The 25,649-nt window shown below is 35.6% G+C and overlaps 2 protein-coding genes across 8 annotated transcripts in view; one reads left to right on the top strand and one right to left on the bottom strand.

Moving 5' to 3' along the window:
• The window catches only part of LOC129921611 (mucin-2-like), a 361,373-nt gene that overhangs the window by 130,070 nt on the left and 205,654 nt on the right, over nt 1-25,649 (top strand). The window lies entirely within an intron of this gene.
• Nucleotides 2,248-25,649, bottom strand: part of LOC129921758 (C-type lectin domain family 4 member E-like) — a 38,181-nt gene continuing 14,779 nt past the window's right edge. For 3 of the 7 annotated variants that reach the window (XM_056004468.1, XM_056004467.1, XM_056004464.1), the window contains 3 exons: nt 24,190-24,351; nt 17,062-17,229; nt 2,248-2,432 (listed from right to left, as the gene is read on the bottom strand). In XM_056004468.1, coding sequence (XP_055860443.1) covers nt 2,302-2,432; nt 17,062-17,229; nt 24,190-24,351 — 461 coding nt within the window. In that variant the 3' untranslated portion in view covers nt 2,248-2,301. Of the gene's footprint in view, nt 2,433-2,932; nt 3,262-15,034; nt 15,196-17,061; nt 17,230-20,348; nt 20,410-24,189; nt 24,352-25,649 lie in introns of those variants that run through there. The other 4 variants (XR_008773721.1, XR_008773720.1, XM_056004465.1 and 1 more) reach the window with 4 other exon arrangements.

The raw sequence follows: 25,649 nt of genomic DNA, 5'->3' as shown, positions 1-25,649 counted from the left end.
ACCTTAGCTTCGCTTATTTCTCACTTTCTGTTTTTGATAAACAGGTCTGGATTTATCAAATAACTAAGTTTCTGATACTTGGGCTTAAAACTTTCCGAATTATTAATCATTTGACATTTTTGAAGCAAGACTTGACTAAGCATTATATATCTTGTCTGACCTGATTTTTATTTATTGAAATGCAGTCATTATTTTTTATAATATTGGTATATTATATATCCTTTTCCATCTCTATGCAACACTCATTCTTTTATATCTTGTGGTGTTAGCTGAAAACTAAACAGTCTCATAAAATTATTTTATATAAAAGAATGTTTAGGCACAATGTAGCTACACTAAGTTAGCATATTTTTTTTTCTTTTGCCATAAAATGTTATTTAAATTCAGCTAATCCCTCTCTTTTTTTTAAAATCAGTTTATTATATTTTAAATTTGCAAAATGATATCTATTACAAATCAAATTGTTTTAACTTGCACCAATGCAGACAACTTTGATTAACTTAGAACAGACTGACCCAAGTTAAACATACCTACAATGATCTTTTTTAAATTACATCTTACTTTCAATATATCTCTTAACCATTATTTAAAGGAACATCCTTTATGGAATTGGTCATAACATCCAATATATTAATATTGCATTCAACTGTTTAAATAAGATAAGAAAACAATAAATTGCTGATATCAATCTGCAAATGACCACATTAAATGAAAACTTTATGTAAATTCATTTTTGAAAAAAAAAAGATATAAAGAATATTTATATTATTTAAAAAAAATGCTTTTATTTAATCATACATATTTATGTCTTAAGTGTGTATCACATTAATGTAAAAATGTATTTATGTACATATTAATAATCATGTCATTGTCTTTGCGAAATTCGCAGCAAACTTTTCATCAATAAAACCTTGCTTTATTTACTTTTTGTTTTGGTGTCAGTGATATAGTTAAACTTTTCAATATATATTTTTTTATATTTAGTTTACACATATTCTATATAGTTTATATCATATATAAAGTCTTACTATATTTAGATTGTAATATGTGTCTTTCTATGACTTAAATAATTGGTTTTCAGTAATTTATCTATGGAAAGAGATGTAATATCTTGTAACTTGCTTCATTGCTGTTTGTTGCAAGCAAGATTGGGGGGAAAATAGTATGCTAGCAATAGTTTCTATAGAATATAGGGCAACCTAGATTAGTATAAAGTAGCTCACAGATCACTTAGAATCCAAACGGCGTAGACTAGCTCAACATTACATCCATCCATTCATCCCAGTGGTGCTACAGCACAGGTCCCTGGCCTGCTTTAGCACATCTCTTCATTCTGATCTAACCATGTGTGGACTCTAAGCTGTTGTAGATCTGCTTCCACGTCATCAAGTCATTAAGCCACCAAACTCGTGGTCTGCTTTTGGAACGCCTACATTTTAGTTTTTGCCTGTAAACAATTTTTGAATCTTTGCTCCTCTGTTCTCTGGCATTCTTTCGAGGTGACCTACCCAACTTTTTCTGTTCCTTTCTATTTCGGTCACTATGTATGGGTCTTCATATAATTAGTATATTTCTTAGTTGGTGCGAATCCTCCATCCAGTTTTCTCATGATTGGCACCATACGTTTTTCTTTCTAAAATATTTAGCAGATTTTTTTTTCTTTTATTATTTTTTTGTCAGCATCAAGCTTTCCAGGTTTTGCTTGCATATCACTACAAGTCTGATGATGGTTTTGTAAATGGTTTTCTTAGATGTAAGTTTGCTTATAATTATGTGTTGTGTGTTATAGAAAGATTTGTTACTTTTCCCCTAGGCGTTTCTTTACTTCTAACATTGATCATTGTTGGAATATATCTTGCTTCCTAAATATTTAAATGTTTGTACATTTTTTAACTTGTGGCTATTAATTTTAATGAACTGATTTTCTGTCGAATTTTCTTTTGACATCATAACATTCTTGGTTTTATTGTTATTTATTTTAAGACCTGCTGGTCGAGATACTTCTTACAGTTTGTTTGAAAGTTCTAGCAATGTTAGAGGTGTCTTTACCCAATGAGGCTATGTCATATGCATATGCAAGATAGTGTACAGGTTGGCTGTATATTGCATGTTGATAGATGATATTTCTGCATTGACCAAACAAAATTAAGTAAAAACTTTACTAAATTGGACATTTAAAAAAAATGATAATTAAAACTGACTCAATTTATTACTTGAGTTATACAAATATTTTTAAGGTTAGGAAAAAGTATATTTTTAATTTTCAAGATTTTTTAACAGACAATATTTTTTTTTTAAATGTTAGCGTATTTCACAGATGTATGAAAATTTCACAAAACATGGTTTAGTAAAAAAATGGAATTTGTCATCAGTTAAAGTCTCTAATGTAGAGCAATCCGGTAATGCTCTTAGGTCTTGTGATGCTGGAACATCTAATGAAGATACATTATTTATACATAATGAAGATACATTATTTATACATAAAAACTTTTTAATACCAATTTCTTATTAGCGTGGTCGAGAGGCCAAGTGCGCTTGAACTTGGCTTGGCTTGGCTACCTAGAAGGGGGCCCGAGGTTCGACACCCGACTCGGGCAGAGTTGTGTTTACTGAGCGCGGAAAACCAACTTCTAAATACCCCCTCCCCAAACGGTCCACAAATGAGATTGGACCAAAAGCGCTCTGAGCATGCTATAAGCATGAAAGTAGCGCTTTATAAAAGCTATAATATATTAACTATATGGATTTTCTTAAAATGCATTCCTATTTATTAATATCTAATTATAAGTAAAAAAAAACAACAATCTAAAACAATGGAATATAGAATAGAATTTCTATTTATGTTCAAATATCTTCTAATTTTTTTTTTTTAATTAAAGAATATTCTCAATATTTAAATATCTTAGTGACCCATCCATGCCTGACACCACCGAATGTCATGGAAAGATAACTCTTTTACTTCTACAAGTTTAACCATAGTTACCCTACGTAGCTTTTGAGCGGAAAAAAAGGGCGTCATGAAAAAGCAGGGCCGGACTTCACCATTGCAGGGCCCTATGTGAAACGGATTTCACAGTGCCCAGTTTGGGTTGGAATATGGATAAGTGAAAATTAAGAGTTTGTATTAGAAAATAAAAATGTGTTTGCAATTTTATCATTCTTAACTACGTACATGATTACTTCACGAGCCGTTTATGGTGTGTGTGTGTGGGGATTGATTCTCTCACCCCACTAAATCGGCCAACATACTAGAGAAATAATCTAAAAAAAAATAGGTTGCAATATAAATAATTAGTATATATTATTAACATAAGTAATTCCTATACAAATTGTGTGACTTTTTTACTAAAATTCATCTGCCCCCTCTTCGGGAGGAGCGAGCGCCCCTACCACCCGCGCCCCACCTCCGTATCAGCCAGTGCTTAAGGAATAGTCTTAGGTAAATAAGTATTTTTAATTTACTTAAATGAATGATTTAGTTAATTGCATTAGTTCATGGAAAAAAAGTCAGAATATTTGCAGACAATTACTATAAACAACAAAAGATACAGTTATTTTACAAAGAGAATAATTAGATGAATTACAGAAAGGGGGATCAAATTGTATCGTATATTTCTACACAGAAAAATTTCAGCTATTTAGAGCAACTGTAAAAACTGAATGAAAGCAACTCAACAAGGTATAGGTGCTTATTTACAAAGAGACAAGGCAAACATATAGGACATCTGCCTTAAGCACATCATCTTCATCTCGGCTCTCGACTTCAGCGGAAATCGCTCTCTCTTTTCTAATGTCAACAACCTTCTTAGTCTAATCACTAATAGTTTACACCTTTTGCACTATTTTAATTGGCGGTGTGCGTGGCGGGATTATAACATTGCCCACTTCTAAGCACTTTTTGTCCCATAAAGAAACATTGCAGTAACGGTTTAACAGTTCAGATGGATGTCGATCGGTGGGAGCCAAAGGCACACGTAGTGTGTTTCCCATGAAGCCATCCGCACTGTTTTTCTTTGGTGCCACTTTCTCTTTTCCAGTTGACCAGGCTGTTGTTGAGACGCTGACGTGGCCGTTTCACACAGAACGAGATAGTGTCGAGCACTACTTTCTTCAGTAAAGTCGCTGATTAGACACGCTGTTTTAGCAGACCCTCCCGACAGACGCCTCTAATGGGAGCTGCAGGTTCACATGCAGCCATGTTGCAAAGAAAGCCCAATGCGCCTCAATCATCCTCAGCTAAAAGTCTCGCGTCCAGGAGATAGGTCTCTTCGTGTTCAAGTTTCGGATGTCTTCCTCTTGCCAGCTCAGATTTAACCTGAATTGACTGACATTAGTCTATGCCAATGTTGTTGATGATGGCAGAAGTACACATACTTTGTTGGTGGTTTTCTTGGCATCTAAATTCTCTGTGTGATGCACCGCACGTACAGTTCATGCTTAACCTCTTTGAGCAATTGTCGAGCCTCAAATTTTCGTCATAAGCACGGCAGATAGGCAGAGGCCTTTAAGGTTCATAGCAACAGGCTTGGACGCAGAACCAACGTTGTTTTGATCTGTCCTGCTCATTAAGGTATTCGTCAAAGGTACAACCGATACAAAATCTTTAGGCACGTAACAGACTTCTGTAGTTTTTTCATTTTTCCTTCCGTTCGATTCGGTACATCCCGTTGAATTCGCAGTAACAATCGTTGTCACGTTTCTCTTCTTTAAAGTCACATCCACAAAACTTGCCCACAACACATTAAAACACGCTCCAATCCCCAGCATCTCCATCACTATTGTCTATGCAGCCACAGTCCTGACCATGCAACCATTTCACCAACGAGTCTACAAGCAATTCTCTTTCTCCGGAGAATTTATTATACCTTTTGCTTGAGTCACCATTTTATCGAATTAGTTTTGTCCTTACACTTGCAATACACTTTCTATTACCTTGTTCCAAATCCTGTTAATTTGTTCATGCATTGCATCAATATCTTCATGTAACTTGCCGATGAGTTCAATAATCTCCGGCTCAATTTCAAATAGACAGGTCTCCAGATTTTCTTCTTTATCGATCAGGGCTTGCCAGAGACGAGCTGTAAGGGCCTCCTTACTACCACCAAGCTATAACTAAGTTCCTGCCTTAGATCTTTAATCGAGAGTTGGTCTAGTTGTTCCTAAGATGCCAATGTGATGCCAATGTGATCGAATCCTACATCCTCTCGCTGAGTAGCGTATAATCTCACTTCCAGACACAAATGTAATAACTGAAGGTAGACGACTCAACGAGACATAGATGTTTATTTACATGGAGAAAAACATATAGGACATCTACCTTGAGCACAGCATCTTCATCTCGGCTCTCGACTTGGGCGGAAATCTTTCTCTCTTCTCTAATGTCAACAACCTTCCTAGTCTAGTCACAATCTTGGATGTCGGTGTGCGTTGCGGGATTGTAACATAAAAAGAAAATTCACTTTTCTATTTATGGTAAACCTGTAACACAGACTAAAAACGGAAAACACCTATGTGCTATAATAAATGAAAAACTGTCACGGAAGCCACATATCTATGAAACAGAGGCGGCCTTAGCAGTGCGAGGGGCCCTTGGCGAATGTTAAAGGCGGGCCAAGCGCTGTATATAGGGCAGACTAGATATATCGTACCATGTCAGGCTAACAGGATCGTCCGCCACTAACACTGAAAGCCTTTTTTATTACTAAACATACTTACTTACATAATTACTGTACTATTGGCCTTTAAACTACATACACTCGAAATGTTCTCCAGCTTAACTTCTGAATCTGTCCACAAACTGCTTTGTAAAAGACATCTGTTTATTGTGGTTAACATCAGTCAAGCAATCAATGATGACTGGAAAATATGCCATCAGGTCCATAAACTCGTTTGTTTTGATTCCTATATCCGAGGTACTGGCCGTGAGCTTTGGCGTTTTAATCGTCGAAGTTCTTGCATGGTAAGGCCAATTTTGTCAAGCGTTCTAACCAAGCTTCGAAATTGACCGTTGTTCTGCGCATAAAGTTTCTCTTTTCTCCCAAGAAATGCGCTGTTATTTTGTTTGTTAGTTTAATTGTTTTAGTCATTTTTTATGCAAATGTAAATTGTTAAACAATGATAGCCGCTTAGAATGTACATGTCATAAGATGATGTCTTATTTGAAAATGAAAAGTCTTTCGAAACCAAAAATGTCATGTTAAGAGCTTAAAAGGTAATTGGTATTATATACATGCCCAGTAACATTGAGCAACAAGTTTTAGTTTATGAGAACTTTTTTTAACCTGACAGTGACAAGTAAATCTCCTTACGCGGGGCCCACCTTAGGCGCGGGGCCTGTTGCAGTTGCCCCCACTTGCCAGCCACTAAAGCCGCTACAGCTATGAAACTATAAAAAAATCAAACAAAGCATTAGGGTTTATTAAAAGAAATGTCTATAAATCAAATGGGGAATGCAGTATTTACCGTGTCTACGCAGCCTCAGCTGTGACCTACACGTGAGCTGGCGCTCCTAGATTTAATTTTGACCTAATTTTATCTTTATTTTAATTTGTAATTTATAAAGGCCAACCTATAAAAGGCACTGACGACATAATAACAGAAAACCTTAAAAGGGCTGAAATAGACATACAACTACCACACTACACAAGGACAATAATAGCTGGCGACTTCAATGCACACACACCTTCAACACTACAACAAGCGTGGCAAAGAGATATAGGATGTAACAAATGCCTCTAACCTATACCTTCTGCAAAACAAAACTACACCTCCAACTTTCCTCCACAGAGCACACAACACAACTAGCAGACCTGACCTAACTTTTATCTCTACAGACATTACCGACTCTTCTAAAATAACAGTACTTAAAGACAAAGGTAGTGACCACAGGCCTATACTCCTCAATATTGGAACGCCAGGTAGATACCAATCCAGCAAAACAACTAGATGGAACTATAAATAGCTAACTGGGCTGCTTTTTCACAAGAAACAGACACAAGACTATCAAGCATAATTGAGACAGACGTCAATTCAACCTAAAAATAAATTAGTAAAAGAAAGAAACATGGCCAAGAAGACTATAAGACAACGTAAAACAAATTGACAGAGCTTATAAGATACAACATTAAAACAGAAAAAAAGAAAAAGTGGACCACAACATTCGAACAACTAGATCTAAACAAGGATGGTCGAAAGGACCCTTCTGCACTGGCTAGCAGGAAAAAAACAAATAACAAACCCCCAACCTATAAAAGGCACTGACGACATAATAACAGAAAACCTTAAAAAGGCTGAAACCTTCAATAAATATTTTGCCAGCATTAAAAAGTCAAAGCCAAGAAAACAACTGGACCAGGCCTTTAGTAATATCTTAAAGAAAGAAGAAAAAGCTCCAACATTAAACTGTCAGATCTTTGACACTCCCTTCACTCTACTTGAGCTCAATACTGCCATAAAAAGCCTCAAGTCAACAAAATTCCTTGGACCCGATAAAATAACAAATGAAATGATTCGGGGACTAGGACAACAGGCCCAAAACTGTATACTTAACTTTATCAACCATACATGAAAAACTGGAGACATATCACAGGAATGGAGAACCGCAAACATAATACCCATTTAAAAAAAATAAACCAACTGGAGACCCAAAAATTATAGACCAATATCTCTATCATCCAACATTGGCAAAATGGCAGAAAAAAAGATCAATAACCGACTTTATTGGTGGCTAGAAGAAAGTACTTGCTCTCTCCACAATGCACAAGCTGGCTTCAGGAGAGCAAGTAGAACAGAAGACCACCTCTTTCGTTTTATCCAGGACATAGTAGAAGGGTGTCATGAAAACAAGCACACTACAGCAGTATTTATAGATTTGCAGCAAGCCTATGATAGAGTGTGGAGAAAAGGTCTATTTTTGAAGATGAAAAAAATGGGCATCCATGGAAAAAATGTACAGCTAGATCAGGGCATTCTTAAAAAAACAGAACCATCCAAAACCAATTCGAAGGTGCCATCTCTAGTAAAAAAAAATTTGGAAGAAGGACTACCACAAGGTTCAGCCCTTAGCTGCACTCTATTTCTAATCTTCATGAATGACCTCCCGGACCTCATTTAGGTCAATAAGGCACTTTATGCAGACGACCTTTTAATTTGGACTACAGAGAAATATCCAGTGCTGACTAGATCCAAACTAAATAGAGCCCTCACAACTATCTCCACATATTCAAAATCATGGAAAATGGAAATAAACAAAGAAAAGTCACCACCAGATATTGTTGTCTTTACAGACTCCCAATCTACTCTGCAAACACTTAACAGCAGCACCTCAAAAAAAAACTAAGAGAGTTGACAACATTCATTGTGATAATTCACCAGATGATATCAAAATTAAATATCAATATCACACTACAGTGGATCCCTGAACACATTGGCATCATGGGAAATGAAAAGGCAGATAAGCTATCAAAGGCAGGTTCATCTATATAACAACCAGATAGACCTGTTAACTTCCTCACCCTAAGGTCAATGTTAGTCAACAATCACAAAGAGGAGTGGCTCAATCAATGGGCATCAGGAAACACAGGCAGAGCCATGTACAGAGAAATGACTACGCCTAACAAACTGGACAGTATTAACTTCCTCCCCCGCAAAGAACAATCTACAATCTTCCATCTAAGAACAGGACACACACCACTATTAAATTACCACCTGAACAAAATAAAATCCACACAACTCCCCCTTTGCTGACATTGCGCCCACCCCTTTGAAACCGTAAACCATATCCATTTTGAATGCCCCTCCTTAATCTACCCTAGGCAGACCCTACTTCCACTACAGCCCAACATAACCAACACCCTGTACGGTAGTGCTGAACAACTGAAGAAAACAGCACATTTTTTTTCATTGGCACAGGCTGCAAAAGAGCTCACAGCTCAGCAGCAATAAAGCTGGCTAGAAGAAGAAGAAGAAATATAGGCCAGGACTTTGATGATTGTAATTTAGTGTCTTTTTAGTTTATATAGTTCAGTGCTGAGTATTTTGTAATGTCCACTATTTATAACTTTCTGCTAGTTTTAGTCTTTTTCTGTTATTTGTGTTTTACTCGTAGAGGAAAAGTAGTTTTTAAAATAGTTAACTAGTCTTAGAGCTGTGGATGTTCTTTCCTATTTTTTGTCCCTGGTTAGTTCTACTTATTTTTGTCTTAGGCATTAGTGTTAGATTGGTTGTTGTTTTTTTAACTTCAGTTTATGTGCAGGTCTGTAAACGGTATAGAGCCCCCATATGAGTTTAGAATACAAAAAAAAAATTGTATCTTCCTTTTTGTATTTTTGTAGGATTTAAATTTTAAGATTCTCTTTTTAATGCTGTTTAATTTGGTATATAATGTTGTGTAGTCCGTGTCTTTAGTAATTTGCTAGATTTTATTGTTGTGTACGGCTAGGTACAAATTAGGGAAATCGGTAGTCCAGTTTAGTTTTAGAAAATTAGCGTGACGTCATGCTCTCCAATATGTTCGCGCTGACCAGTTATAGCTAGCTCCGGTACCACGTTAAGCTCTCTTTTGTCTTGACCAGTGGTCAGTGCTGACAGTGGTGCCTGTATAAAGTTATTTTTGTGTAGTGTAATTTCAGCTGGGACGCCTGTAAGTTGGAAAATGTTTTTATTTTTACTTTCTTTAGTTAGATGTGTGTTAATTGTTCCTACGTCTATTGCTATAGTGTAGATGTAGACTGATTAGTGTAGTGGCATGACTCGCTAGTTAATTAGCCCTGATTACCTCTGATGGAACTGGAAATTCCTTAGACTTGGGTAGCGTCACCCCCTTGGCCCATCTTTAATGCTTTTGCTTTCCTACACTATGTCTATGTGTAAATATTTTATTATCTTATGTTTCCTGTGTATTTTTATTAATATTTTATTGTTAGGATAACCACTCTATTAAATTGGCAATTTGTCCTACTTTTTAATGTAAAAAATGGCAGCGGCCTAAGCATCGCTGTCTTGGCGGCTTGTTTAGTCTTATCTACTATTATCTAGATCTAGCTTATGTTTATTGTAGTCTAGCCTGACCTGTGTTGGCTGTGGCTTAGACTTTAACTCATGTATTGCTTTTATTAGCTAATTGTAGGTAATTGAAATTACCTCATGCTTGTATTGTGAGTAGGGGTGCACCGGATAGTACTTTTTGATATCCGGCCGGAGCCGGATATGACCGGATAGTAAAATTTGATATTCGGCCGGGGCCGGAGCCGGAGCCGGATACCTAAGTGTCTTGTTAATAGCTTGTGTTGCTGAACATTTTACGAAACTGTTAAATAACATACCTATATTGGTTGGTTTTATTTTTATTTCCTTTTATATACCTTATTGTTTTAAACTCTGTTACTGGTTGATTTATTCAAACTCAACAGTATTTCTAAAAATCTGTATAGCATGAGTGTGTCTGTGTGTATGTACGATGCCAACAACTGTAAAGGATGTGTGTAGGAAGGTCAATGTAAATAATATTAGTATATATTTAACTAATTACTAATGTAAATCTCTCATAAGTAAATTGCGATCTGCCTTGTATAGTGGTCGGATGTATGTGTTCATGCATTTCAGAGCAACAACCTGGTCAGATATACATAGTGAGCCTAAACATGTAGTCCTAGTGTAGTGTGTATAGTTGTTTGTGTTAACCATCAAGCATTGTTTTTTTCGTTGAGCATACGCACGCAATAGAGTCAAAAAAGATAACACATTGGCATGGTCAGTCACCCGTCCACTAGTTAGAGGTCAAGGGTTGTTTTTTTTTTACGCTCCAGCATATTGTTTCTTTGTTTGCTAGATCTAACTGCGGTACTATTATTCAACTTATTTTATGCGATTTTAAAATTTACTGTAAGGTTTTCCGTTATTATTAACTCAAAAGAATTAAACAATGAAATTAGCTTTCTTTGTAAAGATTTTAATACAAGGCAAAAATACGCACGCAAACATGCACATCTTTGTTTTATTTTATTGTGCAAAGAACGTACGTAAGAAACATTAAATGCAAAGAAGGTATGTTAGAAACATCTTCCTTAATTAATACTTATTAATTATTTTATTCGTGGTTTCAGTAACTGTTACAAAAGGGAACCATAGTAAGCCTATGGATGTCAGGACAGTCAGGTGTAAAAGTCGTCCTAGCCTGATACACGGTGGCTAAGTACGCGTCTTAAGTAAACAAAAATAAAAATAATAATAACAAGGAGTTAATTGACTATCACAAATTATTAAGAATATTGTTATCAAATCAAGACACTTAACTGCATGAGTAATATTCAAGTTAACACGTTAGAAAAATTATTTAACCTTAATATTTATTGACAGTGTAATATCCTTTGTTAGCACGTAGCGTTTTTTCATTCTGGCTTAAAATGGTCAATGTCTATCAATAAATTGGGTCTCAAGGACCAAAGAAATAAAATAAAGAGTAGGGGGTGTTTAGCTCTCCATTTAAAGATAGCCCTGGTCGTGTCTTCTACAAAATAATTAGTTACTGGCTTACTGGGCTATATAATCTCGCGGTTTGTGTTCTGTGTAGCTAAAGGTCACTCGCTTAGGTGTGTGTGATCTTTAGTCCAGCTTACTAATTGAGATTTATGTTCAAGTAACTCGGCACACTTGAAAAGGTGTGGCCTATAGCCCAACCACTTGATTAACATTTTTCTCCAAATACGCAAACTCTTTGTCCGGATACCCGTGTAGATGTTTGGCTTGAAGTCCAGTCCCCCCCCCCAATTAAGATTAACTACTAAGTAAACAAACATAGTTCCCTCGTGTGACCTCTAGAGAGTGCTTACGTCCTTCGTATCTGACTTGGGGTCACCTGTCAATCAATGAACTCAATGTGATGAACTAAACAAATAAAAGGGGGAGGGAGTTGTTCATCTGGAAATACACCTAGTTACCTTAGAGGTGTGGCTATTGTAGTCCAGCCCCCCCCCCTAATAAAGATTAACTACTAAATAAACAAACTCAGTTCCCTCGAAAGGTGTGACCTCTAAAGAGTGTCAATACGCTGACATTAAACCTACGTCCATCGTATTTAACTTGTGGTCACCTACCTATAAAAAAAACTCAATGTGATGGACTAAACAAATAAAAGGGGTGGGAGTTGTTCATCTCTACCTCTGGAGATATACCCGCACAGCTAGACAGACGTCTGGTCAGCATGACAGAGTCAAGGAATGTAGCATTTTAACATGTTAACTAACCTACTCAAAGGTCAAGACGAATTGAAAAAAGTGTGAGCCATTGCTGCTCTGTATGTAAAGCGCATTTATGATGTAAAACTTCATTTCTATTTATATTAAGTTATTAACATTCCTTGTCTTTATAATAAACGATGTTTGGTGCATATACATAATGGCTTTATTTTTAAGCACATTATTTTGTTTTAATATAAACATTAATACATTCTAAAACAGACATTAATGGAACAAGGTTCACTTTATGCATGTTAAATAGTTGTATTTTTTACTATCCGGTTTACTATCCGGTAGTGATATCCGACCGGAGCCGAATAGCACCGGATAGTAAAAAATGCCGGATATTCGGCAGAAGCCGGAGCCGGAGGGACTATCCGGTGCACCCCTAATTGTGAGTATATATATATATATATATATATATTTGGATAGATAGTTATGTGTGTGTGTGTGTGTGTGTACGAAATTAATCACTATTGCATTCTGACCCTTCATTCTTTTGGAAGAAGTTTAATGTACCCTAAAATAGGTTCTTCCAAAAGTTAGTAAAAAAAATGGAGAATCCTCGCCCTTGCCAACATAATGTCTGGGGGAGCGCCAAGCACTATTTCTGGTATTGAAAGCCAACTAAATGCATATTCTGAGGTACCTACAGTACATTATTTTGCTATTAAAAAGTTTTATTTCAAAAACATTATGTGCTATTCTTAGTGACTTAGACCCTCCCGCGCCGTTCAGCGCATTTACTGGTAAGCTGTTTCCACAAAATCTGTCACTGGCTAAGTCTGAACTCTCTTCCCACCTAAGTTGTGCTGGTTAAAAAAATGTGGCAACATTAGACTGTGTGTGGATTACCGTCAACTAAATAAAGTTACAGAATTTGACCCATTCCCAATGCCACAGGCGGAGGAAATGTTTACTAAATTGAAAAAAAAGCGAACATTTTCACCACGTTGGACCGTTCTAGGGGATACTGGCAAGTACCTCTAAAGGAAGAGGCTAAACCACTATCCGCATTTAAGACACCGTTTGGCGTCTTCAGTGGAATGTGATGAGTTTTGGCTTAGTAAATGCCCCAGCCACTTTTAACAGGATGATGGCAAAGATACTGGGCCACAGAAGAGACACTATTTGCTATTTAGATGACATCTGCATCTTTAGTGATGATTTGAACGAACACTTACAGAGTATAAGAGAGATATTTGCTATTATCAATGAAAACAATTAGACATTGAAACCAACAAAAATAAAAATTCGACTTAGTGAAATTCTTTTTTTTGGAATACAAGATAAAAAATGAATCAATTACACCACTGGAAGAAACAGTAGCAAAAATAATGGATATTAGTGTACCAAAAACAAAAAAACAAATTAGAAGTCTTTTAGGTCTTTGCAATTTTTATAGAAAATTAGTTTCAAATTTGGTAGAAATGATTGAACCTCTTACAAATCTTACAAAGAAAGGGAAATCTAACATTATAGTTTGGTCTAATAAATGTCAAAGATCGCTACACAAGATTAAGAGGGTGTTTTCTGAAAAACCAATATTAAAATTGCCCGATAGTACTAGAGAATTTATTTTGGCAACGGATGCTTCATCCATAGCTATAGGGGGCTGTTTGATGCAAGAATATAGTGGAATTGCACACCCTGTTTTTTTTTATGTAGCAGGAAACTAACCCTTGCAGAGTTAAACTATGCAACTATTGAAAAAGAGGGGCTGGCAATTGTGTGGTGCATAACAAAGCTAAGTTTTTATCTGATGGGGGCTAAATTTCAATTATGGACTGATCATGCTCAGTTGGCATTCATTAATTTAAATAAATGTGGTAATAATAGAATTGCTAGGTGGGCATTACAACTGATGGACTATAAATTTGAGATCAAGATAATACCAGGGAAAGAAAATGTTGTGGCATATACATTATCACGCTGTACTTAAAGGTTGGGGAGATTGTGTAGAGTATATCATGACTACTGACATTCTGTTAAGAATTAAGCTATTTTATTGTGTACATTTGTAAATTCTGACACGGAGTGTAGTAGATATTCAACAGAGAATTGTTCAATTGTGAGTTTACACAACAATGATTAGTGAGCAGATATAGTTTTGAATTGAATTATAGGCGGGGAGTGGTATTAACGAATTCTGCATGATTACATAGTGATATGTAAAGATATAGTTGTGTCGATTGTTCATAATAACAATTAGCATTGTGATGGTTACTGTCACAATTCGTGAATATAAATGTTATATGTTAAATCTAATGTTAGAATTGTATCGGTATTAATATGTCATAGTGTATGATTTTGTTTTGTATTACATTATGGTTCCCTATGTTACAGAGAAGTTAGATTATTTTTTAACTTGGAATAGGCTGATAAGATATGTGGTGATTTGTATTTTGGATGTTCGATGTACATCGAACTTGTTAAACAGGGGGGGGGGGGTGTTACGTGCGCATCTTAGTGCAAATGTGAAATGGTGCGATTACGTGTTAAAAGGGAGAAAAAAACAAAATGGAGGAATATGAACAAGAAAGTGTTTTCAGTGTTATAAAAGATTAAATTATTTATAAACTGTGATTTTGTCGTTCTCATCTCTAAAGAGTCTCATCAAATATTCAAATATGAAGACGTAACATTACTAGATAAGCTTTAAATCTTCAAGACCTCAACTTTACAGTCAAAGCTATTTCGGGACAAATCAACGTGATTGCTGACGTGTCGACAAGATGTGTCTAGGGACCGCTGGACATAGGTTCATTCATTAATCAGCTTATGAGAAAATTAACAAATACCTTGTAAGATAACTTTAATATCTGTCTTGTCAAGATTGAATTAACAGTACGCTCCAGAATTTTTTTTCATTTCCTTCAGAGATGTGAAATTTGTACTACTATTTTAGTTTTTTTTTTTATATTTGTTGCATTGATTGTAGTCATAAATGTCCATTTAGGAACTGGTATGAAAGAAACACAAAGTAAACAATTCCTTAATTTGGAAGATGTTTTGATGTAGCATAAAGTATTAACTAATTGTGTATTTTTCACCTGACAATTTGGCATTCAAAAGACTATCGTTACTTAGGAAAAAACTAAATGCGGGATTTTTTAAAATATAAGTTGTATAATATAACAGGAAAACTTTCTGCGATAGTTCAATTGGAAATGTCCTTTGCAATAACATATTATTTAAGATTTGTTTGTCGTCATAGGCATTACCAGTTCTCTCATAATTGAAGATGCCATTGTATTACATGTCATTGTTTTTTCTTGTCGATGTAAAACATTATTAATGTACACCCAAACTATTGGGTTCATGAAATTTTCATACGATCAAAATTTTTCTCTGCCCTGGGAGGACTGTTGTGACACGGTTACTGTGTGGTCAACCGTGACACACGGTCAAGTGTTGGGTATTGACGAGTGTGTAAACAAGAAGAGAGGAAGTCAGCGAGTGAGGTTGGAGATCTGTATATAATGTCTGCCATGTATATATGTTATGTTGAAATGCTTCACAATTAAAAGACCCTTTAAACGTAAAGAGACTTGTTTCTCCACAGTGTGCTAATTTTGTAACGTTCAAATCGCGTTCGTAAACTATATATATATTCAACAAAATCAAATTGTCATGCTTTGATGGAAACAAAGACTCGAATAAATTGTTATACCTCCTAAACTGATTTTCTAGCTCAATCAAAGCACCCTTAACACGAATGTATTTCAAACACGATTCATGATCAGCTAAACTGTTACTAGAGATTGGATCCAAGTTTCGCATTTTATTCTCTAAATTTTATCTTAGAGTCCTGTGCGAAGCACTTACCTATCGGAGACACTTGGTGGTTTCCTAGTTTGGCTAAGCCTAATAATGATGAAGCTATCAAAAAATCTAACAAAGCATTAGGGTTTACTAAAAGAAATTTCTATAAATCAAATAAAAACATAAAACTAAAACCTTGGTTAGGCCAATAATAGAATATGCATCCTATGTTTGAGACCCCTCAACTCAAGAAAACATTAAGAAACTGGAACAGACACAAAATAGAGCAGTAAGATTCATAACAAACGAATATTCACATTTTACTAGAGTAACATATTTAGTAAAATCACTAAATGTAGAAAGCCTTCAGGATAGAAGGCTCAAAAGTAAAGTAACAATTATACATAAAACACTGAACCATAATCTTCAAATACGAAAACAAAATTTAATAAAATACTCAGAAAGACACAAAGATAAATGCACATTCCTCATCTTATATGCTAGGACAAATTTGTACAAATACTCTTTCTTCCCCAATGCTATTAGAGCATGGAATGGGTTGCTTGAGCTAGCCAGGAAAACCACTGACTTGGCAGAATTTAAGTCATATGCATGACTGATGCATGACGCGTAGGGCGTAATCATCTTCTTTTTTGAAGTAACGTCCCTGTGTGGTTATGCCCCTCTGTCCAATTTAAAAATTCAATCGAAAATATTGCTATTAATTTCTTGATGCTGGACTACATTACTAAAGTGAAGTGAATAGCAGATTTGGTTTTTGGACCTGCATTTTTTTTAATAGGAGAGTAGCAGGATTATGCGCTTTAGATACCTTAAAATATGCATTTTTTTAGTTTTAAGTACCAAAAAGAATTCTTTGGGGAAGTGTGCCTTCCTCGTTTGCCAGGTATTATATAATATATACATCAAAAATTGTTAATCATAAAGTATAAGATATTTTCTCATTATGTAATTAAACTGTGTTCTTAAAAAAAAAAGATTTATTAGACTTTTTATTGAGGTATATTTTTATTTAAAAACATGTTCGAAAATTATTTTTTACCTGGAAAATAATACGAAAAGTTTTTTTCTGGTTTGTTATCGTCAATCCAAGTAAATGTGGGTTTATTTATTTTATCAAGTCCGTTCCATAAAATTCTATTCTTAAAGAATCGCCAAATTAATGTTCTTTCATTCTCAGTTTTAATTGTGCCTAGTAGTGCACCTTCTTCTGAAATGAATAAAAAATCAATTAAATAGATAAAGATTGAATTTGATAAACGGGTCACATTTAACGATCAACCTTTAATACCGTGAATTAGAGTATCAGTTGCAATGAAATTTAACGGCCCGCTCTCTCTTCCCTTCAACTCTATCTACATCTCTTGTTCGCTCTCTGGAACACACATTTAGAAGAGATGTTGTTTTTTTATCCGCGCATAGTTATTTATCCGCACGTGAAACTTAACCTAAAACAAAAGGTTATTAGGACCATTCATTGCGAATAAGTTGGAGATGACCAAATGTCACATTTATATATCATGACATATCAAGTGATCTATCACATGCTTTTCTGTCTAATTTCCGTTCCAGAAGCATATAAGTCTTAAACTTAGTTAGGAGAAGTTGCACTATCCATTACATGGGCGTAGCCAGGATTTTTTTTCGGGTGGGGGGGGTTGAAGGGGGGGGATTTTTTTCTCCCCCCCCCCCACCCGCGAAAAAATTTTTTTATTGTGCCCTAGAATAGGTTCTTCCTGGAGTTAATGGAAAAATAGTAGACTTCCCGCCATAGCTAGCAATGGGGTCTGGGGGAGCGTTAGGAGCTCCCCCAGCGCGGGGTGGAGCCCCGCCGCCATGCACTATTTCTGATATTGAAAGCCAACAAAATGCATATTCTGAGGTATCTACAAATAATTTTAATGCTATAAAAACGTTTCATTTCAAAAACCTAATGTGCTATTCTTACTTACTTAGACCCTCCCGCGCCGTTCGGCGCATTTGCCGTCAAGCTGTTTCCACAAAAATCTGTCACTGGTAATGTCTGAAGCCTCTTCCCACCTGCTCCGAGGACCTCCATGAATGTGTGGCGCCAAGTTGTACTAGGATGTCATCGCAACTCTTCTTATGCGTAATTCATTTTGTCGGAGAACATGTTCCGCAAACCTCATGCGACGCTCTGTCACAATCTTACTAACGGGTAGACTCCCAGTTCGGCATAGGATATCTTTGATTTAGACCCGATCACTATAACTGACTCCTAAAATATGTCTTAGCCATCATTTTTGAGCCACATTTAGTGTTTTTCAATTTCGGCAGATGACTATTCACTGCACTTTATTAATTGAGTCCCGGCACTGGTAGAAATATGTAACCTCTCTTGAATACGCTCTTGGAATTAAGTGATTATAGTTTGCTTTAGATTTTAAATCAAAAGGGAAGTTTTATCGTCAAAATCATCTGTTCAGGGTTTTAAACTAAAAAATCTCTGGACTTATGTTGTTTTTTTTAAATTTAAAACCTCATTTAGATACGGTCTATATATATATATTGTTATAGCTTCTATTATATCTATATTTCAATAGCTCTCTAGAAACTACCCATATATATATATATATATATATATATATTGTTATAGCTTCTATTATATCTATATTTCAATAGCTCTCTGGAAACTACCTCAGTTTTCTTTAGTTTAGGTGTTTCTGTGTTCAGCTGTAATTTTAAAAACACTTTAGTTGCCTCCACACGCCCCTATTTGCCTATCTCTTCACGACATGTCCTAAATTGTGCCGATGTGCCTAAACTCAAAACTCAAACTCACTTTGTCAATTCTCCAGCTCGCTAGCAGACATGCTTTAAATTCTATTTACATTCCTACACTATGTTTTATAGGAATACCTGATTGTAAGTTGAAGTTAATCACACAATGATGACTAATATATAATATCCCGACAAAATCAACGTCTAATATTACAACTCAGGACCCGACACAACAGAAGAGACATGACCTTCAAAACTGTTCTCTTGTTCCATGAGGCCCATACACGGGGGCGTAACTAGGGATTTGGGGGCCCGAGGGGATTGACCTATTTAGGGGTCCCTTGCATTTTGACATTCGACATATGACATGAGATAATGTACGCAAAAATATATAAGCCCCAAATCAAATTGGTTCAGTATATCAGTAAACTTAACAAAAAGTAATCATCAAGACTCTTTTAATGAATAATACCGTTGTTTATTAGTTAAATAATGCACAAGTGACAAAACTCAATTGATATGCTTCACGTCGTGCATTCTGTGCAGCAAAGACATCCTTAACATCAACTACATCAATTCTTTGAGCACACGTAATTCCCATATGAAGCCTGTTTCCTCAATATGTTTATTTGTGATTGTATTACTGGTTTGTTAATTAAAAGTGCTCGTGCATCAATGACATCATTGAAAAAGCGATTTTCCATTTATTTCCTTATACAAACAGGAAAAATAGCACAGTTAGTCATAAGCGTGTCTTCATCTAACAGGTGTCTTGGTTCAAGAAGAAACCCAAAGGTATCCATTTTCTTTCCAGCCTTTGGAATCTGCCCTTCATCTCCATATGAAATCTGTCCAGCACTTCTGTCGCAACACGTTTGAATGGCAGTTTTATTGACAGTCCTACATTAGAACTCAACTTCCCACCATTTCTTTTTGTTTCTTTTTAATAACATACATTTAAAATTACTACACTTAAGGCTTAAATTTTTTTTTTAAATTAAAAAAACAACATAGATTTAAATCATTTTTACTATTATAATTAATGGCAAAAGTATGCTTATTATGCATAATATGAAGTTTTTAATGATGAAAATTTCTATAATAATTATAAGAATTTATTGGCCTACAGCGCTGTCACATCCAATATTTAATGAAAGGAGATTTATATTTATATTTTAAATAATGGGTCATGATTTATTCATATACAATTTGCCTTTTTGAGAATGTACTTGTAAGTGCCCCTCTAACCGTTATGCATTCTCTTATCTTTTAATGGAATGGATTGCCAGAGTCAGCCAGGAAAACTAATGACTTTGCATATTTTAAGTCACAGATCATGAGATCAACATGCATGACTAGATTGACGCATAAAATGCGCAGGACGTAACTATCTTATTTTTTAAGAAACGTCTGTAATCTATAAGTAATACCAAATGGTTTCAAACTCATTAAAGCTGCTATTGTATAGTTTATAGTTTTCAGACTACATGCATGTAAAAATAAAATACATTGTGTAATTCTACGCAAGCATACAGCCAGTTTTTGATGCATTAACAAACTGTATATTTTGAAGAAAATTCAACTTACACTATAATATGACACATGGGCGTAAGGGATTCAAAACATCACTTGGTCTAGACCTCATTGTCTGAAAAGGAAACTTTACTTAATGCCCCAGTGCAGCAAAATTAAGCTAACTACAGTCACCGAATCCCATAAGCTTAGCTAAAAGGAGTTTTGTGGTTATCCTCCCCAACCAACACCAAAACTATAGTTACCATTTTCTACCAGTCGCTGGATTCCATTAATTAAGTGCAGTGAAATGTAGATTTAGTTTTGAATTTTTTAGCGGAAGAATAGCAAGCTAATTGCACTGTAGATACCTAACAATATGCATTTTTTAAATCTCAAAAGAATGGAAATAATGCTTGGATCTGGAAACCCAGCTGGGGGAGCTCACAGCGCTCCCCTGACTCCCTAGCTGTTATTGGTGGTGTGTACTATCTTTCCACTAATTAAAAGAATAACGTATTTTAGGCTACAAAAAACGCCCGAAAGAATGAAAGGTCAAAATGTAATGAAGATAAATTACATACATATACACTGCAAAGGGGTGGGGTAGAAAAAAATCCCCCTCACCAAAACATCCTGGCAACTCCCATGATATGACATGCCATTTATTTGTGGGCCGGCTTATATAGTAATGCCCGGGCCGATTTTGATACCCAGTCCACTCCTGTCATGGCGTGAATGCACCAGACGAACTAAGACGAAGGACCTACATCAAAAAGAATTATCACAAAGCGACAAAGGGAGAGTACCTACTACACAATAACTTAAAAAAGCTCAAATGACATCATCATCTATTGATGAATTCGGCGATATTAGAATTTGAACTTATTTACTATGCAACTAATTCCATAGTTGAAACATATACGTACAGGTATACTAGCCCCTACTACTTAATAGTACTACCACAACGATCACCTCTTCAATTGCAATTTACTGTTCGTGTTGATAATACTGCCCACAGTCGGTTAACTCTGTCTGCAGTATTCTTTGTGTCCAAGGAAGCCTGCCGCCCGCATTACTGTGACCAAAACCGACCCAATTGACTTTGGATTGAAACTTCACAAATACGGAGTCACCGGCGGCCCCCTATATTACCCCCTACCCGCTCCAAGCTCTCTACCAAGAAGCACAGCCAGCTACGACGTCGACAGGACACTCAGAAGAGTTCAAAGACAAAGCGTAACTCAAATATTTCAATTAAGAGATATGATGCAATCTCTTCCTATTTTCTTCATCTCTTATGTCAATAAACATAATGTAAGTTATTTTTTATTGTATCTTTCTCTATTGTCTGTTAGTTGCGTGCCTGTTTCCGATCTATCTTTAATGACATTCAAACACATATCCTTTAAACATTGGAAAAACCACACATACAAGCAATACACATGGGTCGTCATAATCTATTACAAATTTCATTACATCACTGCTTTGTTGCCAAAGTATTTTGATAAAATCTTGTTTTTAATTTCAGAAATTATAATGTCTTTTTTAGCCTACATACTTTGTCTATGAAAACACTTTTGTTTATACACACCGATTGACCGATATCAAATCAAGTGATCATTGCAGATGAACAGATTTCTCAATCTGATCTTTTTTCATATACTAAAAATATTTATATATTCACTAATCCTAAAATAAGTATGCTCAGTAGGCACAAACATTCTCTTTCGCATAGTATTAGTGAAACCACGATTTTTGTTCGATTCTGATTTTTGAAACTGTATTTCACTTTGAAACAGGAAGTACAAAAAACTAGCAAAAAAATTAATAAAGGATAAGAGACAAGGGACGAGAGACCATTTTTAGTGAATAATTAATTCAAGTGATCCAGTGCATAGGAAGCGAAACCAACTAACTACTTTATATAACGCTTAAGCTCTGAAAAGATTACTTCCTCTTGAGTTACCCTACATCTTGAAGAGGGGGATTTTTAATCAGCCCTCGCCCCCCCCCAAAGAAAAATAATTATATATATATATATATATATATATATATATATATATATATATATATATATATATATATATATATATTTTGTATGGATGTATGTGTGTGTGTGTGTGTATAATTAATCTCTATTACTTTCTGACCCTTCATTCTTTTGGAAGACGTTTATTGTGCCCTAGAATAGGTTCTTCCTGGAGTTAATGAAAAATTGTAGACTCCTCACCCTTGCCAGCAAGGGGTCTGGGGGAGCGCTGAGAGCTCCCCTAGTGCGGAGCGGAGCCCCACCGCCAAGCACTATTTGTGGTATTAAAAGCCAACTAAATGCATATTATGTGGTACCCACAGTGCATTATCTTGCTATTAAAAAGTTTTATTTCAAAAACATAATGTGTTATTCTTACTGACTTAGACTCTCCCGCACCGTTAGGCAAATTTGCTGGCAAGTTGTTTCCACAAAAATCTGTCACTGGCAATGTCTGACGCCTCTTCCCACCTGCTCTGAGGACCTCCATGAAAGTGTTGCGACAAGTTGTACTAGGATGTCATCGCAACTCTTATTATGCGTAATTCATTTTGTCGGAGAACATGTCCCGCAAACCTCATGCGACGCTCTGTCACAACCTTACTAAGGAGTGGACTCCCTATTCGGCATAGGATTTCCTTGATTTAGACCCGATCTCTATAACTGACTCCTAAAATCCGTCTTAGCCATTATTGTTGAGCCACAATTAGTGCTTTTCAATTTCATTGCAATTTATTAATGGAGCCCAGCCACTGGTAGACATGTGTAACTTCTCTTGACTACGATTTTTCGGAATTAGGTGACTATTTTGCTTTAGATGTTAAATCGAAAAGTGAAATTTTATCGTCAAAATCATCTGTTTGGGGGATTTAAACTAAAATATATCTGGAGTTGTTGTTTTTTAAATTTAAAACCACATTTAGCTACGGTCATAGAATTTGGTGACTGTAGTTTGATTTAGAAATAATATTGAAGAGAAAGGCTTTTAACCTTAAAACGCGCTGTAGGGGGATTTTAAACTCAAAAAACTATCTTAGGGGTCTAAACTTTAAAAAAAAGTCATCTGTAGGAGAGGGGTTTAAACTCAAAACCCCCCATTGGCTTGGCTACGCTCAAAGAATTTGTTTTTTTATATTGAAGAGGTATTTTTTAGCATCAAACCCCTCTGAAGGGAAATTTAAACTCAAAAAACCCAATAGGCTTCGCTACGCTCATAGCATTTTGTTTGGAAATTTGTTATTTTTTGCTTCAAACCCCTCTGGTGGGGGGTTTAAACTAAAAACCCCTTTGGCTATGCTCATAGCATTTTGAGTGTGTAATTTGCTTTTTTGCATTGAAGAGGTATTTTTAGCTTCAAACCCAGCTGAAGAGAGGTTTAAACTTACAACCCCTATCGTAAATTTTGGAGAGGGGTTTAAAATCAAAATCTTCTTTAGATGTGCTCTTGGAAATTTTGGGATTGTCGTTTGCATTTTTTTTCCTTTTATAGATGAGAGGGTTTAAATGCAAACCACCCTAACCCAGGTAGGGGCTTTTAAACATAAACCCCTTGGTATGGGTTTTAAAACTCAAAACCCCCTGGTTATTGATTTTAAGCTCAAAACCCCTGGTAGGGGGATTTAAACTCAAAACCCACTGGTATGGGATTTCAAACTCAAAACCCCTTGGTAAGGGGTTTCCAACTCAAAACCCCCTGCTAAGATGTTTTAAACTCAAAATATTTTTGGCTGTGATAGGGGAAGTGATGGTTTAGTATTACAATTTCACCTTAAGTAAACAAAATTAAAGCAAAAGATCAGTCACTAAACTCCGACATATATTAAATGTGTGTGTGTGTTACGTGTAAAAGCATCATAGAAAAATATTGATTTATTGAAAATAGACCTTGACAGTATCTAATGGCGTTCGTATAGTTTAGATAATTTTCCCCCCATTTCCAACACTCTTCCGTATTTCTGTAGCGTAGATACGTATAATCTTTATTTTTCCTGCACTTTGTCTCCAGTCGAGTACTTTGCCGTTTGTCTATTGAATCCACGCTCCTATCTGAAACAGCACAAATAGGGCTGTGTAAGTATCAAGGTGGCTAAAAAAAGCAATACTTAGCTTTTCTTTTATAGCATGAACAACTTTCATGTAAAAGGGTCCTCTGCTTTATAATAAATGCTACTCAAATAGCAGATTTCAATATTTTAATACAACGAACGAGGAAGATTGAGCAAACACAGTGGGTTATTTATCATAGCGCTTATCTTATATCATTTCTCTTCTCTTAGTATTTAATTCTTATACATTGACACCCTCTAACATCGTGTTTTCACTTGGTTTTCTTTTTTCTTAAGTTTAATCAATAAAAGTGTAAAATAATTTCGAGATCTTTGTATTTTTTTGCGTATTTTCTTCGAACTTTGAGCCTTGGAAAAAGTATTTTATGAAATTGTACAAGACAAATCACAAAATGTTGAACCGGAGATGTAGAAAGATATTGTAATAACTGACAGGAGGCAACTCAACGAGAACATAGACGTTTATTTACACGGAGACATGACAAACACAAAGGGGCATCTGCCTTGAGTACAGCATCTCCATATTGGCTCTAGCCTTGGGCGGAAATCGTTAGTCTCTCATGTCAACATCCGACTTGTTTAGTCACAGATCGTGCGCACCTTCTTTCTGCACTATCGTGGATGGCAAAGTAATAACAATATGTTTTTTTTTTTAATTTCATATAGAAAAGAAACACACAATTTGTGTTCAAAACTATCTACAGTTTTTAGTAATGTATACGAATTCTCAATTTTCTTCGGAGGTGAATCTACCATGTTTACCATCATCCCAACCTTTTTGGTAGGGAGCGGTTACAGATATCACAGATTGTAAAAAAAAATAAAAAATTCTCAAATATTTACATTTAAAATGCTAATTATATTTTAATTCATTTGTTTATTGCGTTGCTCATCTTTCGGGGTGATTTGGGGTATCTACGCCCCCTCTATATGCTGCCATTAACACTTTGATTTAATTTATGTGCAAAAATCACGTTATTTAAACAAAATGTGTCAAAAACATATACAATATATGGTACGAAGACTCAAAAAAAACAAAGATTTACTGCTGCAGGGGTAAACGACTGTATAGAAAATACGAAAAACATGCATATATGTAACCCAGCCGGACCAAGTAAAACAAAGGACGTTTGGGCCACGAGGCCTTCATCAGCTACAAAACAAACAAAAAATAGAAAACAATTAACACAAAATAGTCTTAAGTTAACTTATCTGTCCGATGTTGTTCTCTATCGAGGCAGAAAAGAAATGAGCTACGCTGGTGTAAAAGCGCGGGAA

This window comes from Biomphalaria glabrata, chromosome 11 (genome assembly GCF_947242115.1).
Source record: "Biomphalaria glabrata chromosome 11, xgBioGlab47.1, whole genome shotgun sequence".
NCBI lineage: Eukaryota > Metazoa > Mollusca > Gastropoda > Planorbidae > Biomphalaria > Biomphalaria glabrata.
This window is presented reverse-complemented; position numbering and strand designations above follow the sequence as displayed.